The sequence below is a fragment of the Nanorana parkeri genome, unplaced genomic scaffold, assembly GCF_000935625.1.
Source record: "Nanorana parkeri isolate BGI_ZX_2015 unplaced genomic scaffold, ASM93562v1 scaffold1119, whole genome shotgun sequence".
NCBI classification, from domain to species: Eukaryota; Metazoa; Chordata; class Amphibia; order Anura; family Dicroglossidae; genus Nanorana; species Nanorana parkeri.
The window spans coordinates 108,270-126,492 of NW_017307387.1; the positions used below are offsets into that span (position 1 = coordinate 108,270).

At 49.8% G+C, this 18,223-nt stretch overlaps 1 protein-coding gene across 4 annotated transcripts in view; it reads right to left on the reverse strand.

The window, feature by feature from the left end:
- Positions 1 to 5,520: 5,520 nt before the first annotated feature.
- The window catches only part of TTBK1 (tau tubulin kinase 1), a 66,741-nt gene continuing 54,038 nt past the window's right edge, over positions 5,521 to 18,223 (reverse strand). For all 4 annotated transcript variants that reach the window (XM_018567948.1, XM_018567949.1, XM_018567951.1 and 1 more), the window contains 3 exons: positions 16,582 to 17,116; positions 8,079 to 9,586; positions 5,521 to 6,270 (listed from right to left, as the gene is read on the reverse strand). In XM_018567948.1, coding sequence (XP_018423450.1) covers positions 5,847 to 6,270; positions 8,079 to 9,586; positions 16,582 to 17,116 — 2,467 coding nt within the window. In that variant the 3' untranslated portion in view covers positions 5,521 to 5,846. The remainder of the gene's footprint in view (positions 6,271 to 8,078; positions 9,587 to 16,581; positions 17,117 to 18,223) is intronic.

An 18,223-nucleotide genomic window follows, 5' to 3' on the forward strand; every position in this document is an offset into this window, starting at 1 on the left:
CCCCGTGTCCATCACACGCCACACTCCTCTCTCACCCCGTGTCCATCACACGCCACACTCCTCTCTCACCCCGTGTCCATCACACGCCACACTCCTCTCTCACCCCGTGTCCATCACACGCCACACTCCTCTCTCACCCCGTGTCCATCACACGCCACACTCCTCTCTCACCCCGTGTCCATCACACGCCACACTCCTCTCTCACCCCGTGTCCATCACACGCCACACTCCTCTCTCACCCCGTGTCCATCACACGCCACACTCCTCTCTCACCCCGTGTCCATCACACGCCACACTCCTCTCTCACCCCGTGTCCATCACACGCCACACTCCTCTCTCACCCCGTGTCCATCACACGCCACACTCCTCTCTCACCCCGTGTCCATCACACGCCACACTCCTCTCTCACCCCGTGTCCATCACACGCCACACTCCTCTCTCACCCCGTGTCCATCACACGCCACACTCCTCTCTCACCCCGTGTCCATCACACGCCACACTCCTCTCTCACCCCGTGTCCATCACACGCCACACTCCTCTCTCACCCCGTGTCCATCACACGCCACACTCCTCTCTCACCCCGTGTCCATCACACGCCACACTCCTCTCTCACCCCGTGTCCATCACACGCCACACTCCTCTCTCACCCCGTGTCCATCACACGCCACACTCCTCTCTCACCCCGTGTCCATCACACGCCACACTCCTCTCTCACCCCGTGTCCATCACACGCCACACTCCTCTCTCACCCCGTGTCCATCACACGCCACACTCCTCTCTCACCCCGTGTCCATCACACGCCACACTCCTCTCTCACCCCGTGTCCATCACACGCCACACTCCTCTCTCACCTCGTGTCCATCACACGCCACACTCCTCTCTTCCGTGTCCATCACACGCCACACTCCTCTCTCACCCCGTGTCCATCACACGCCACACTCCTCTCTCACCTCGTGTCCATCACACGCCACACTCCTCTCTTCCGTGTCCATCACACGCCACACTCCTCTCTCACCCTGTGTCCATCACACGGCACACTCCTTTCTGCCAGGGTTCCACTCTGATTTATCCGTGTTGCAGCATTCTGGCTTGGCTGCCATTCCACCCACCTGTGATTCCTCCTTTGTCTGAGGAGACTCTGGAACGTTGCTCACTACTCCGCGGCTCCCTCTTATGGCCAAACAGGAGGCGAGCGTCATCTGAGAGAGCCAGAGGGGAGTTTCCTGTCTCTGAGTGATGATGTCACTCCACTCACTTTATACATACACCACTCAGTCCAGTCTGACCTTGCGTGGTCTTCCTGCTGCGCATCCTGATTCCGTGTATGACCTGAGCCTGGCTGATGGTCGCCGCTGGCTCCTGGCTTGTTCCTGACGACGCTGATCTCCGTGTTCCTGACCTGGGTTGACGTTCTCCTCCGGCTCCTGACTCCGGTTCCGGTTTATGATTCTGCTTGTTCCCAATAAACATTTTACCTAACACCTTCTGCTTGTTTGGTTTTCATTGACCGTGTCACTACAGGAAGTGCCATACCTGGTTCTCTCCTCCTTGCCACGTTGTTGGCATTGCGTGTGAAAACATTCGCTCATTGTATGTATTTTGCACCGTCACCCACGCCGCGTCCTGTGGTGGCATTCTGATGTACTGGATGCTGTTGTGTATATCACATATGGTGACACCGTGTACACAATCCTGTGTGTGGACTTTGCTGCAGTATATCATTTTCTGTTTGGTGGACTTTCTAATATGATACACACGGGATGTGTGGTCTAGGAGATCGGACCGTCTATGAATTCTAGGGGCCACGTATGCTGTGTGTGAACGTTTACTCATTTCCATTTGGTGTGCGAAACAAATATTAAGGATTACCACGACGCCACGAATCCGGAGAGGAGATACCTGACCCCTCCCCCAGTATATGAGGGTCACTTCTCCCTCTACCACCATCCCCCCCAAAAGAAGTCAGTAGCATGCCGCATTCCTCTCTTCACCGTGTCCATCACACGCCACACTCCTCTCTTTCCCGTGTCCATCACACGCCACACTCCTCTCTCACCCCGTGTCCATCACACGCCACACTCCTCTCTCACCCCGTGTCCATCACACGCCACACTCCTCTCTCACCCCGTGTCCATCACACGCCACACTCCTCTCTCACCCCGTGTCCATCACACGCCACACTCCTCTCTCACCCCGTGTCCATCACACGCCACACTCCTCTCTCACCCCGTGTCCATCACACGCCACACTCCTCTCTCACCCCGTGTCCATCACACGCCACACTCCTCTCTCACCTCGTGTCCATCACACGCCACACTCCTCTCTTCCGTGTCCATCACACGCCACACTCCTCTCTCACCCTGTGTCCATCACACGGCACACTCCTTTCTGCCAGGGTTCCACTCTGATTTATCCGTGTTGCAGCATTCTGGCTTGGCTGCCATTCCACCCACCTGTGATTCCTCCTTTGTCTGAGGAGACTCTGGAACGTTGCTCACTACTCCGCGGCTCCCTCTTATGGCCAAACAGGAGGCGAGCGTCATCTGAGAGAGCCAGAGGGGAGTTTCCTGTCTCTGAGTGATGATGTCACTCCACTCACTTTATACATACACCACTCAGTCCAGTCTGACCTTGCGTGGTCTTCCTGCTGCGCATCCTGATTCCGTGTATGACCTGAGCCTGGCTGATGGTCGCCGCTGGCTCCTGGCTTGTTCCTGACGACGCTGATCTCCGTGTTCCTGACCTGGGTTGACGTTCTCCTCCGGCTCCTGACTCCGGTTCCGGTTTATGATTCTGCTTGTTCCCAATAAACATTTTACCTAACACCTTCTGCTTGTTTGGTTTTCATTGTTCTCTGACACTTTCTCATCCCGTGTCCATCACATACCACACTCCTCTCTCATCCCGTGTCCATCACACGCCACACTCCTCTCTCATCCCGTGTCCATCACATGCCACACTCCACTCTCACCCTGTGTCCATCACACGCCACACTCCTCTCTCACCCTGTGTCCATCACATACCACACTCCTCTCTCACCCTGTGTCCATCACATACCACACTCCTCTCTCACCCTGTGTCCATCACATACCACACTCCTCTCTCACCCTGTGTCCATCACATACCACACTCCTCTCTCACCCTGTGTCCATCACATACCACACTCCTCTCTCACCCTGTGTCCATCACATACCACACTCCTCTCTCACCCTGTGTCCATCACATACCACACTCCTCTCTCACCCTGTGTCCATCACATACCACACTCCTCTCTCACCCTGTGTCCATCACATACCACACTCCTCTCTCACCCTGTGTCCATCACATACCACACTCCTCTCTCACCCTGTGTCCATCACATACCACACTCCTCTCTCACCCTGTGTCCATCACATACCACACTCCTCTCTCACCCTGTGTCCATCACATACCACACTCCTCTCTCACCCTGTGTCCATCACATACCACACTCCTCTCTCACCCTGTGTCCATCACATACCACACTCCTCTCTCACCCTGTGTCCATCACATACCACACTCCTCTCTCACCCTGTGTCCATCACATACCACACTCCTCTCTCACCCTGTGTCCATCACATACCACACTCCTCTCTCACCCTGTGTCCATCACATACCACACTCCTCTCTCACCCTGTGTCCATCACATACCACACTCCTCTCTCACCCTGTGTCCATCACATACCACACTCCTCTCTCACCCTGTGTCCATCACATACCACACTCCTCTCTCACCCTGTGTCCATCACATACCACACTCCTCTCTCACCCTGTGTCCATCACATACCACACTCCTCTCTCACCCTGTGTCCATCACATACCACACTCCTCTCTCACCCTGTGTCCATCACATACCACACTCCTCTCTCACCCTGTGTCCATCACATACCACACTCCTCTCTCACCCTGTGTCCATCACATACCACACTCCTCTCTCACCCTGTGTCCATCACATACCACACTCCTCTCTCACCCTGTGTCCATCACATACCACACTCCTCTCTCACCCTGTGTCCATCACATACCACACTCCTCTCTCACCCTGTGTCCATCACATACCACACTCCTCTCTCACCCTGTGTCCATCACATACCACACTCCTCTCTCACCCTGTGTCCATCACATACCACACTCCTCTCTCACCCTGTGTCCATCACATACCACACTCCTCTCTCACCCTGTGTCCATCACATACCACACTCCTCTCTCACCCTGTGTCCATCACATACCACACTCCTCTCTCACCCTGTGTCCATCACATACCACACTCCTCTCTCACCCTGTGTCCATCACATACCACACTCCTCTCTCACCCTGTGTCCATCACATACCACACTCCTCTCTCACCCTGTGTCCATCACATACCACACTCCTCTCTCACCCTGTGTCCATCACATACCACACTCCTCTCTCACCCTGTGTCCATCACATACCACACTCCTCTCTCACCCTGTGTCCATCACATACCACACTCCTCTCTCACCCTGTGTCCATCACATACCACACTCCTCTCTCACCCTGTGTCCATCACATACCACACTCCTCTCTCACCCTGTGTCCATCACATACCACACTCCTCTCTCACCCTGTGTCCATCACACACCACACTCCTCTCTCACCCTGTATCCATGACATATTGCATGCCTCTCTGCCTGCATGCGTCCCCCTCTGTCAGAGCAGAAGTCAGAGTCCGGCCTTTAGATAGCAGGCTTTATTTGATGACATAATGGGATGGCGGTCATGTAATAAGAAGCATTATATAGTACGTTCTCCCCCACAATCTGTGATGGTGTGTGAGGTGAGGAGACCTCCAGCCCGCCTCCATCGCTCTGTGATACCTCCCCCATGACATGCGTGTGGGGTTGGCTAAATACAGGTGCGGGGCTTATACATTCTGGTTGCAGCGTGTAAACAGATTGTTTGAGTCCTTGGACCCCACATAATCTTTGCCAAGTACAAGAAGATCTTCTCATTCCCGGGAGCGTGACATCTCCCAATGCTGGAACGACAGACACATTGTGCCGCTCTATGGTATACTGAGGTGCTTTATCATTAACAGTGCGATAGGTGTGCAATGGTCACAGCCGTGGGTTTTCTTCCTCCCGTCCCACTAAGCTCTTGAACTCGGCAGTCTCTTATATATCACCGTGTCCCCCCCACAAAAATAGTTTACAAAACTTTTGGCAGGGCAAAATGACTGTCAGGACAATACTATAGTGCTTGCTGTATGATATCGGAATATCGGGGTATCCCTGGGTCATGTGACCGGGGAGACATTCAAGCCCTGTCATGTCTCTTCTATGTATGTATGCATAGCATTGACACATACTATATATTTATAGTACACCAGCGTACATAAGATATATGTTTAGTTTGCAGTTACTTGGCGCCAATAGATGCCTCGGCATACGATGACCGGTGGGAGTAGGCATGTAAGACCCACACCCGGGAAGTCTTGGCGCGAGACAGCGCCAAGGCCCATGGCGATATTATCGCAGAACAGTGATTGCGTCACTGCCCTTCAGCTGGAGATCTGTAGAACTCGAGTTAGCGGCTTCACACAGTGGATGAGGGCGGATAAATCTATAGCGCTTACTGGCATTCGTTCAGAGAAATGTTGTAGATACACCCAGCCGTGCCAAATTTAAAACAAGAGAAGATGGCGGCACCCTGGCTAGTAATGCTTTCCTGCTTGTGGGATCCACCTCTAGCATGTGTGTGTGTGTGTGTGTATTGCGTATTACAGGTTGAATGATGCACGATGTTCCCTGACTGAGCCAGAGTGACGGTAGAGATGGCTCTTTTACCAGATTGTATCCTGCCACCCATTATCTGCCCGTTCCTCTGGCATCGCTAGCGCCCTGCTGTGCTTTGGTGGCCAAGTTCGGCACTTGGACCTTCAGTCTCTGTCCCTTCCTTGTGGCAGCAGGGGTCGCTGGACACTCTCCCGGGACCTGCGCTCTAGCCGGAAGTTTAGGAGGAGGGTGGAAGCGGGAAGTGGTGGCAACTGGTCTCCTCTGTCTGGACGGAGATGGGCTTTCAGTTCTGGAGAGGGACTGGCTACGCGGAGAAGCGCTGAGTGTTCGGGACGCGACCGCTGGGCTTTTTGGTGGCCCGCGGCTGACCCTCCTTACATTGGTTCTTGAAGGTGTTGGACTGGAAAGCGGGGGTAGCCGCATGTGAAGTGCTTTGGGTTTGTGGTCAGGAGAGAGGCCGATGGTGGCACATGTGGCTGCTCGTGGAAGCGGATACCTAAAATGAACATTGGAAGATGTAATTAGGAGATAATGAAAACGGCACTGATAGCAGACAACATGCAGTGTGAATACAAGTTATAGGCCCCGCCTCTGGTACTAAGACAAAATCAGTTTCATACCGAGGCCCATCTTTCCTGTTTCTTATCTATGTTTGATATTTCTTTAGCATTGATAACTTCTTCTATGGTGAGAAGTCTTTGGGAAAACATACAGAAGACAACCCCATTCTGCTGCTATATACTTGTGAGAGAGAGAGAGAGAGAGAGAACATATAATGGAGGTAAGGTGCCACCATATGTGCATCAGGGCGGCCTCAGGTACCTTTTCTATTATTGCCACAGCCAGGAACCCCTAAACATGTGATGAGACTGTAACTGGTAGAAAGTCACTCGCACTCCAGAAACTTTTGTAGCCAATCTTCTTTCTTGGCCATCAAAGTGTCACATAAGTTTTGGGACGTTTCGAGACCGTCTGGTCTCTTCTTTAGGCAAAACAAAAGTGTTTTGCCTGAAGAAGAGACCAGACGGTCTCGAAACGTCCCAAAACTTATGTGACACTTTGATGGTCCGTAAAGAAGATTGACTACAAAGGTTTCTGGAGTGCGAGTGACTTTCTACCAGTTACAGTTTCTGATCAAGTTCTTCTCTCATCACATGTTTAGGGGTTCCTGGCTGTGGCAATAATAGAAAAGGTATCTGAGGCCGCCCTGATGCATATATGGTGGCACCTTACCTCCATTATATGCTCTCTCTTTCTCCCTCTCTCTCTCTCTCATAAAGACAAGTAAATAGCAGCAGAATGGGGTTGTCTTCTGTATGTTTTCACAAAGACTTCACTCCAGTACCCAAACACTTTGGGGTTTTCCGGTCAGGGGTGCGATGGGATCTACCATATTCTAACTTGATCAGAACTCCCTGACCTGCTGGACACATGAAGGAACCACTCTGGTCCAACCTTGGGGTCTTTACCCAAACACATGCTTGCTCCAAGTCAATAATAAGTTGATGTGATCGCCCCTGGACAGAGAGTTGTTCTTTCATTCTGAATTCTGTATGAACGTCTTTGTAGAAATGGGACTCAGTCAGTGAACTACTTTCCAGGAAACATTGCAGCTGCGCTAATGCAGGTAACTATTCCATATCTCTTATCTGAGCTGACACTTGATGTTCTGCAGTTTCTCTTTGCTCATCTATTAAACGCCAAGTAGCCTACAAATTAGCAGCAATAAGTGGATTCTAACTAGTGGGTTGTCTATTTAAAGGAGAACTATGGGGTCAGGGCTTTTCCCCATAGTTCTCCTAAGGGTAACGGGAGGACACAAACTAGCGTCCTCCCGTCACCCAAAGCTCAGTATATAGAGAGCTACAGCTCGCGGTATACTGAGACGCCGGAACGGATCCCGACAATTCTGTCTACAGGCAGAACCAGCTGTACCTGCCCCCTCCCCCATCCATCCTGCCAGTCAGCGCTGGAGGATCAGAGAGGGGAGGAATCCCTGCAGGGAGCCGTGAGTGACAGTCACGGCTCTCTGCGCGGATAGATCGAGAAGTGAGCGAGCGCCGGTATGTGTTCGCTCACTTCCCGATCTATTGAGCCGACCTGTGACAGTTTTATTGTCACAGGTCGGCTAGAACTATGAGGAGGAGTGACAATCACCTCATAATTCTCCTTTAAGGACAAATATCCCTCGATGGGAAGCAGAAACCTGGGGCAGGATGGTTGTGTCCTCTGTATGCATTTTAAAGTCTAATTTTCACTTCTCACTAAAATAATTAATCTGAAGACCTCCCAGAATTTCCTTACCTCTGTGTCACTGCAGTTTCTTTCAGCTTGCTGACAGTTGCAGAAGGTGGGAGCATAGAACGTATATCCTTTATGGGGGTGATGGGGCGAGGAATTCTGCTTCTAGTATTACACGTCATCTCTTCCTTCCTCATGGAGATTACTTTCTCCTTAGCAGCTTTCCTTGGGATGGAGTCATCTGACTCATGTGTGTCTTCCTCAGATCCTGCAGTGGACAGTGTTTCGGATGTTCTCCTCCTTTCATCGCTAGAAGAAGCAGAAGATGAGCCTACCGAGGCCAACCTCTGCAACCGCATCTGCCTCTTCTCCATTACAAGGCGCGCCAGGTCTATCTGCTTTGTCCTCTTGTGGAACCTTTCTTTGGCAGAATGCGACATCGACTTATCTGATCCTGTTTCTTCCTCCGATAGGAAAACAGGAATACGACTTTTAAAGCGAATCCCCATAGCTTGGGTCACACTCTTACCAACATCGGTTTCATTAAGGCGATCGGTGGGAAGCACAATCTTTCCCTGCTTGTTATCATCTTTGAATACAAGGTCCGTGGTGTCCTTCCCCAGCAGCTCTTCAGACTTGCTTACTCCATTAGCAGCAAGTTGGTTGGCCTGGAACTCCACTTCAACATCTACATTACTTGTCGAGACAGCGTAGCTGTCAACTTCGGCTGTTTCTACAAAAGAGTTCATGGCACCGTTATCTTTTTGCACAGCAAACTCTTCAATTTCCTCCTCAATAATGGGCTCATCCAACTGCCCAGGGATGGCAGTGTCCTCCAGCCTTATCAGCTGCCCAGTGGAAGACATAACATTTAAGTGCGTCTTTTCAGCAATGTGAACAAATGTGCGTTCAACTTTGGTAAAAGGGGAGGAGGCGGTAGCGGCAGCAGCTGTGCTTGGTGGTTTGGGTTCTGATTTCAGAATGGAAGATAAAGTCCATGGTTCAGACACATCTAATTGACTGCCAGTAGGCTGGGGTTTCTCCCCTTGGGGGGTCAGCGCATTGAGAGTTCCCAAGTCAACGTCCGGCATCAGTTCATTGGTAACCGGTGACTTCTTCATATCTCCGGGGGAAAACAGTACTAAGGTCTTTGATCCTTCTTCTAATTCTAAGTCATTCTCTGCTGTGGAAGCTCTGCCTTTTGAATCCTTTTGATCATCTGCCAGTAGTGTAGAGGGAGCCCCTTCCTGACTGCGTTCCGTGCTCTTCTGACTGACTTCGCTGCTTGACCCACTATGGAGGTCTTCGCCTAGAAACTCAACCTCCTCTTCCTCCTCGGTCTCTTCTTCAGCCTCCTCCTCTCTTGGGTACTTGCCATTGATGATGATGTGGGGTTCTGTGGGATGCATGGCTGGCAAGACCACACTGGAGAAGTCCACCCTTTTAATCCGGTGAGGAACACGCAGCATTTCCTTACTATCCGAAATATCTTTCTTGAAGTCTTGGTATGACAGATTTAAAGGCACCACCTTGGGCAATCCAACAATATCAAAGTGCTTCAGGCTGAAGACCTGTGAAAGGAAACAAAGGAAGAGCCACATGATGGAAGAGGGAATGTCAAGTGATGCTAAGTACAAAAAGTAAAATGAACATCCAACAAATACCTCTGGAACCTCTGAATTTCAGCATGTGCTATAGCATAAGGATTAAATGCATACAGATGTGGACACATTTGTAAGTACCCTTACAGGTATTTGAAACCATGCTTTATTCCCCTTGAAAAGTGATGAAATTAAAAGCAATCGTCCCATGTATACCTACTTGCCTTTGGTATGTCAAAGAGTAACACAAAGAAAGTGTAGAAAGAGAGATGCCTCTAGAAAAGATTATAAATAATTGGATCATTGTGTTATTTCAAACCTCCTAATAATAATTCCAATAATAATATTATTTTCTTAATAAAATGTTGTAATCAGTCAGTAAGCGAAATTTAAATGGAGAAAAGTAGTTACCGTACTCTGCTTTTTGGTATCATCGTGAATGTGCACCAGAGAAAGCAAAGGAGAGAGTTTTCACAGGAGGTCAGAAAGAAAATATAGACTAGCATGTCAAAGGTAAAAGTCTATCAGGCCATCTCCAAGCAGCTTCATGTTCCAGTGACTATAGTTGGAAATATTATTAAGAAGCAGGTCCATGGGAGTGTAACCAATGTCCCTTCATGTGTCCTCAAAAGGAAAATTGACCCCAGATTGAACAGAAGGATAGCGCGATTGGTAGACAAAGTGCCCAGGAAAACCTCTAAACAGATACAAGCTGCTCTCCAAGGTCAAGAATCATCAGTGTCTGATGGTGAACCTGGCTTCTAAGCCAATCAGGAAGCCGGGCGGCACGCCATGACCTACCTTCCGGCTTCTTGATTGGCTAGGAAGCCAGCTTCACCTGTTCCTAGGCAGCCTGGCTTCCTAATCAATCAGGAAGTCGGGCAGCATGCCATGACTATGGATATGTGACTATTTTAGCTGCTGGCTCAGTGGAGGCATTTTGGTTTGGTTCCATGGATCCTGGGTGGCAGTCCTATAGGACTGGGGGGCACACAATCCTCACTCTGCCTTTCACAATTAAAACGTCCAATATAGGCAGATTGGAAACATTACATTCCCATATTCCTGTGTTCAGGGCATCTTCTAGTGATGCCATGGCATGTACCACAACGTATCTAATGAATACCCTTGACTGTGGCTCTGGCTTGGATGGTTGGCGCCCCATTCAGACCTTGTAGGCCCACTGGCAGCTGCATGTCTGTAGTTCCGCCATTGATGATGGACCATTATGGACAAGCAAAACACGCTGGACCTGTGCACCCAATGTAACAGCAAAGGGCCCATTTACATAACATGTTTTAAATAAGAACCGACTGTCTTTCCAGAAACCAACCAGATTCAAGGCTTAATCAGAACCAAATATGACTCTTAGCTACAGACACATTATTGAGACACATTGAAAATAATATTATCCTACTTATCCTATATTATCTTACTACCCGATGGTTCATATACAAGACATGTGTGTCTCCCGGATCTCATATGTGTTCGGTCTCAGTAGTCACATGTGATAGACCCAGTTTGGGCATCAGGCATTCATGACACTCAGTAGTTTGCAATCTTTTATTATTGCATACAATACATTTCCCTTTCCACGTCTGTTGACAATCAGACATTCTCTCTCGTGGCTTCTACTTCCTCCGCTTCACCACTGATTCCTCATTTAGAACTTTGGATATTGTAAAAAGTCTACTAAATAATTTACAAATTAAAAAACGATAAGTGTGTAAATCCCCGTCACACGACGCTGCCGCCTGGGGAGTGAGGGTGGACACTTCACTGCCTGTGCAATAAGGAGTGAGCACCAAAGAGTGGCAGCCAATCAGAATCCACGACACGCTCTCAGGGATCGCGCATCATGTAGATCTTCCGTGAGGAACGTTGCATGCACAATACTTTCAAACACAGACACACTGACAGGCTCAGTATGTTGCCACAGAGACGTTCCATTCAGCCACATTCTGTATGGGTGGTGGTGGGGGAATACTAGCTCACAGTTTAACTTCAAGTGCACAATTTTCTTCTTCCGTAAGACCTTGAGATCTAAGAAATTCAAGTTATCGAGTCAGGGGCACGTATATAAGGTTATGGCTGTCCATGGATTACATCGTCATCATCATGCCGCGTGGCGGCCATGTCACGACAGGCCTGTGCCACTAACACAACAACTCAACAGCAGCAGCATCAATTTAAAGTGAAAGCTTAGGGAGGGTCTCCCCTCCTCGTGTGAGGTCTGCGTGTGTATTTCATCATATAACATATAACATCCCGGAGGCAGCACAAATCCACGTCCTATAGACAATCCATGGGAAGAGGATCCCGGGATCCCATCCTCCCACCGAGGGCAATATAAACACACACAGCATATAGCAGTACTGAGTATCAGTGAAAGGAGCTATGCAGCATAATAGGAAGAGGTTATATGGTATATTTGGAGGGCTGATATGGAATAATAGGAGGGTTGTATGGAATAGGAGGGGTTATATGGCGTGGTAAGTGGGGTAAAATGGAAAAGGAGGGTTTATATGGTGTGGTAGGAGGAGTGATGTGGAATAATAGGAGGTTTTTAAGGAATAGGAGGGGTTATATGGCATGTTAGGAAGAGTGATATGGAATAATAGGAGGGGTTTATGGAATCGGAGGGGTTATATGGTTTGGTAGGAGGGGTGATATGGAATAATAAGAACGTTTTATGAATTAGGATTGGTTACAAGGCATGGTGGGTGGGCATGGTGGGTGGGCTGATATGGAATAATAAGAGGGTTTTATGGAAAAGGAGGGGTAACATGGTGTGGTAGGAGGAGTGATATGGCATGATAGGAGGGTTTATGGAAAAGGATTGGTTACAAGGCATGGTAAGAGGGGTAATATGGAATAGGAGGGGTTATATGGTGTGGTGGGTAGGCTGATATGGAGTAATAGGAGGGTTTTTAATGGAATAGGAGGGGTTACATGAAGTGGTAGGAGGGGTGATTTGGAAAAGTAGGGGTTTATGGAATAGGAGGGGTTACAAGGCGTGATGGGTGGGCTGATATGGAATAATAGGAGAGTTTTATGGAATAGGAAGAGTTACAATGTGAGGTAGGAGGGGTGATATGGAATAGGAGGAGCTACATTGCATGGTAGGAGGGGTGATATGGAATAGGAGGAGCTACATGGCATGGTAGGAGGGGTGATATGGAATAGGAGGAGTTATATGGTAAGGTAGGAGGAGTGATATGGAATAGGAAGAGTTACATGGCATGGTAGGAGGGGGATATGGAATAGGAAGAGTTACATGGCATGGTAGGAGGGGGATATGGAATAGGAGGAGTTACATGGTAAGGTATGTACTTTCTGGATTACAGAACAGGGGACGGCAGGCAGAAAAAAAGTAAAATATCTCCAACAGATGTCACATTGTGCGTCGGATCACCAGCTGAAGTATTTGTTACCCATATGGTACCCTCACACATGTGCAGACTCTTAGAGTATCCATTGTGCCCAATAATGAATGTCCATTGCCATGAAAGGATGGTAAACACAACAGTGTACAGAATACACACAGCATTCCGTGTGTCCACAGATCTCTCAGAGCATGGCGCTAATGATGGAGGGCTACAATGGAAGGGATGACTATAAGAGCCTGGACAGACAAAAGGACCCCGGAGTATTGATTACAACTACTTAGAAAGCTATTATGCTGCCTGGTTCTCTCCTGACAGAAAGGTGGAGTAACATTCAGGCTAATCCCTGCAGAACCAGACCCATGGGGGGCAACTGAAGGGCCAGGAAACATCACTCCACCAGTATGCTAGTGACAGATTAGCATGGGCACAGGGGGAGAACTACAAGCCCCTGTATACTTCCCGTGCATGCTGGGACATATAAGTAACTAGGCTGCCCAGATCTGCTACAGCATGAGGCTCAATACTGCTATAAATGCTGCACATTCCTTTTCCCAGAAGACACCTCTGTATTGAGCCCTTGGTTATAATTAGGGCCTCCATTGCATTTCAGGGTTTAGCGGGTAGGCACAGCAGGGTTGCTAGTATGGGGGGCAGGCAGGTGGCGCAGGCTCGGGCGGTGGGGCATGCAATTCCTGTGCTCCGCCAGGTCTTCCTTCTGCAGTGCAGGTAGTCTCGCAGAGACCAGAAACTGAAAGAAGACAGCGATTCCCTGCAGTCTCTCCTATTGCATGTGGCGGCTGGCTTGTATCCACAGTTGGTTATCATCGTCCACTCAGCGTAAAAACTAGGTTGCAACATGAAGCGGGTAGGTTCCATCGTTCCCTCTGTGTGGTGTCCGTTTCCGGAGGATACGCCTTAGAGTGTGGTGCAGAAATGCCCCCGGCGAGGCTCAGTGCTGGTGAAGGGACGGTGGAGGACGGCAGGGTTCGGGCTGAGGACAATGGAGTCTCCAGGAATCGGTCACACACAGAGCGCTCTGTGCAGGCAGAATGGGGCAGACTCATAACGGGTTTAATTCTCTTCACCAACACGGGGATGAGAGAGGTGTATTCTGAGGGAGGACGGAAAAGGGAGCAGAACTTTTCTTGGTACCTTGGAGAGGCGGGAAGCTCGCAGATGTCTTCAGATGGTTATATTGCATTTTATATTCCAGGCTCTCAGCTACCTGATCATGGCTGTCCCTCCTCTGGCCCTTGGCGTCTCCGGCGATGGCACAACTATGTTTTGTGTGTGAAACGTGCCCACACCTGTTGGAGCTGGGAGCGGGAGATGCGCAGCACAGAGGGCACCAGTCTGTGGTTGCCAGCTGGCAGAGGAGGATGGCGACGGTGAGGCAGGCGTATAGGACTGCTCTCCGCGGAGCGGCTGCGCTGGATGAAGGTGCCTGTAGGATGTGGATAATGTTCTGTCTCCAGTGTCGAGGATGAGAAGACGGAAGACGCCAGTCTACGGAGGGGGCTGTACCTCGGCAGGGGGTGCTGGGAAAGCCTGTCCTCCTCCAGCTGAAAAACATCAAGAAGAGCGGAGGGAAAGGAGTCAGGCAATGTTGAGACTTGCTTCCTGCTTCTAGCTACGTGTGGCGTTAGTGCATGCTGTGGGCGTCTTCAGGGAGCACCCCCGTACCATGGGCCTGCACCACCTGCCCCTTCCCAATGGACCTCCCTTATGGAGGAAATAAAGCTCTGTAGCTGGGAGGCTCTGAGGAGTGGATTTTGCGGCAGTCAATATAAACCAATTTACACAGTACAGAAGAGATATAGGTGGAGCGACACAGAGATGCACAGAAAAGTCAGGATTACTACATATTACAGGAACCAGATGGGCTGTGCACTGGAGACACAAAAATCAGAATTAAACAGTATTTCAGAACCTACTTGACCCATTGCAGAGATGATGATAGTTACTAAACGCTGCCCAGGTAACTAAACCCTCCACCGTGTACAACATATTGTTGAGGCGGCACTATTATCAACTCGCCAGCATCATTAATTTATATACCCAGGGTTCACTATATCCAGTGAGAGCTGCAGCGCAACAATTGGGAGGACAGCATTAGGCAAGATAGATGGGGACATGCCAGATGCAGGGGGTAAAGCCAGGTGGAGGGCGTAATGTGCAATGGAGCAGGTCATGCCAAGTGGGGATGGTTATACTGAGTGGAGGGGATCATGCCGGGTGCAGGGGGTTTTGCTGGGTGCAGGGTGTCACGCCAAATGGAGGGGGTCACGCCGGATTGAGAGGGTCAATCTAGGTGGAAGGGGTCACTCTAGAGCAGGGGTGCCCACAATTTTTGTGTAAAGATCTACTTTTCCAATGACGAGCTACATGAGATCTACCAACGAAAAAAAAAACCTCCCTCGCTTTCTCTCCTCGTTCTCCTGGCTGTCATTCCTCATTTTCTCTCCTGGCTGTCTCTCCTTGCTCTCTCTCCTGGCTGTCTCTCCCCGCTCTCTCTCCTGGCTGTCTCTCCTTGCTCTCTCCCCTGGCTGTCTCTCCTTGCTCTCTCTCCTGGCTGTCTCTCCCCACTCTCTCTCCTGGCTCACCTTGCTGTATTTTGCAAACAGTGTAGTGCAACAGGCTGTGTAAACTAATATTCTTTGATGTAATACATAGCACTTCAACCACAAGTATCCACCAGAAAGGTGTCAGGGAGCTCGGATCAGCAGACTCGGGCTAATAGGTAATCATGTACCTATGTACCTTCACATTCTCACATAATTCATTCCCACAGCTACCTCATGTATCATTTCCCCCTCCTCTTTTAGATTGTAAGCCCTCAGGGGCAGGGCCCTCCTCACCATCTTGTCTTGAATTGTATTGTAACTGTAATGTCTTCCTTATATTGTAAAGCGCTGCACAAACTGTTGGCGCTATATAAATACTATGTAATAATAATAATAATAATCATGTGTGCACAGCTAAATAAATATATCAAAATGGAATAAAGGGGCCGCCATTCCCCCCCCCTTCCTGATCTACCAGCATCAGCTTTGAGAGCTACTGGTAGATCACCATCTACCTAATGGGCACCCGTGCTCTAGAGTCTCTGGCTAACATACACATTTTGACATGATACACTTGTTCAGAGACTCTTCTTGCCTCCCGTTGGGCTTCTTCTTTCGTTTTTAACACTCTGCCCTCAGACTGATTCAACTGACCGACCTTGGGTCCAATATGGATGCTGCTCTTTTGGAATATGGCAGCTGCAGCCTAGAGAATCAGACACTTCTGGCCTGTTGATTACATCACCATGCTCCCTCTTGTGCTTGCCAGTAACAGCTGATAATGCTGTGACCACTGTACTGCGGAGAGGTCCTGAACTGGTGCATGCCACCTACAGCGATGATGTGTATAACCAATGGTATTTCTTATGATACACATCTCACACTTTGCTGGACCTTGCCCTGTATTAATAATCTCCCCCATGCATCCGGCATACTGAGTCTTTACACATGTAAGTGACCCTGTGGTCATGATTAATGTGTATGGCATAATTCCCATCAACTCTTTTCTTACCTGTCTCTGAGGTCCTGTGGGGTCAGACTCCCTCCTCCGTTGTCGTGATGCCGAATGGGAGTGTGATGGACTCGCAGGTGGAACATCCGCTCTACCATCAGAACCTTCATGTCGGGAGGAGGTCTCTTCCTCAGCTACAGTCTGCATGGTTCGAGGCCGAGCGTCATGCATTTTAGGCCTTACTGCAGCATCTCCGCCTACAGTCTTTCTCCTCTCCTCCCCGTCATCTAAAGGCCGGAGCTCCTCAGGTTCTTCATCTGTTGTCCCCGAGGTGGTGGGTTCTGCTCCTGGGTGGAAGTCCTTCAGCTCGGTCTCTTTGTCTATGATGACCCATTCCTTACTGTCAAAGTCCTCCTCCTCAGCAAGTGGGACCGAGCGGAAGGCATTGCTCAGGGCTTCATGCTCCACAGATGCTGAGACTTCCATGCGGCCGCTAGCTTGCCGGTCAACCTGACCTGTGTCTATGGACAACATCTGAGCGGGCTGCGATGAACACGCCTGGCGGGATGGAGAAGCAGGGAGGTCCATGCGGGATCTGGAGGGAACAAACCACAGACATGATGTTAGAAAACCTTTAAGCCATAAAATGTTCATCTTTATTACCAGGTAAAAGGGACACAACTTTTATAAATCAAACTCAGTACTGTGATGACCAGTTAGTTATAAATAGAAGAGAAAACAAACCCTTTCTATATCCCCTCTGTAGGGGCAGGTCAGGGATGGTTGGTGAGAGGGGACACCGGCAGAAAGCCAACAGGTGACTGAGGGTAGGAAGAAGTACTGAGAAGCTGGGAATGTTGTCAGGTTGGCGCTGGTTTGTGGGGGGGTTGGGGGGATGGCGGTGGGGGGTACAACAGCAGGAAGCAGAGTGGTGACTGAGGGTAAAGCTGCCCATACACTCAGCTTTGTTTTAGTTCAGCCAAGCTAAACAGCGTGAATGGGGGAATATCCCCTGCCAGCTATTGTATTCTGACAGCCGGCCCCAGCCACTGTCACAATAAACAACCAGTGACTTCATCCGATTGCCTGCAGTCACTGGCTGGCTGACAATGTTTGGCCCAGCTCCTTTGACAAAAGTCGATCAAAAAATCTTTTGACGAACAGAGGAGTTCCGACAGGGTCGCACACCGCTCAAATTTTGGCAAAGTTTGTTAAAATTTGAGCAGCGTATGGTCAGCTTAAGAAGACGTACCAAGAGTCTGGGGAGTGTGGTCCAATGGGGGCTAGTTGGTTAGGTGGGGCACCGGAAGGGAGGAGCGTGGTGACTAAGGGTAAGAAGAACTGATAATCTGGGGAATGTGGTCAGGTGGGGGCTGGTTGGCAGGAAGGGACAGCGACAAGGAGCCTGCCTGTTGATTAAGGGTAAGAAGTATTGATAATACGGGGAATGTGTCAGGTGTTGGCTGGTAGGCAAGAAGGGACAAAGGCAGGGAGCTGCCTGTTCACTGAGGGTAAGGAGTATTGATAATCCGGTGAATGTGGTCAGGTGGAGGCTGGTTGGCAAGAAGGGACACCGGCAGGGAGCTGCCTGTTGATTGACGGAAAGGAGTATTGATAATCCGGGGAATGTGGTCAGGTGGAGGCTGGTTTGCAAGAAGGGACACCAGCAGGGAGCCGCCTGTTGATTGACGGAAAGGAGTAT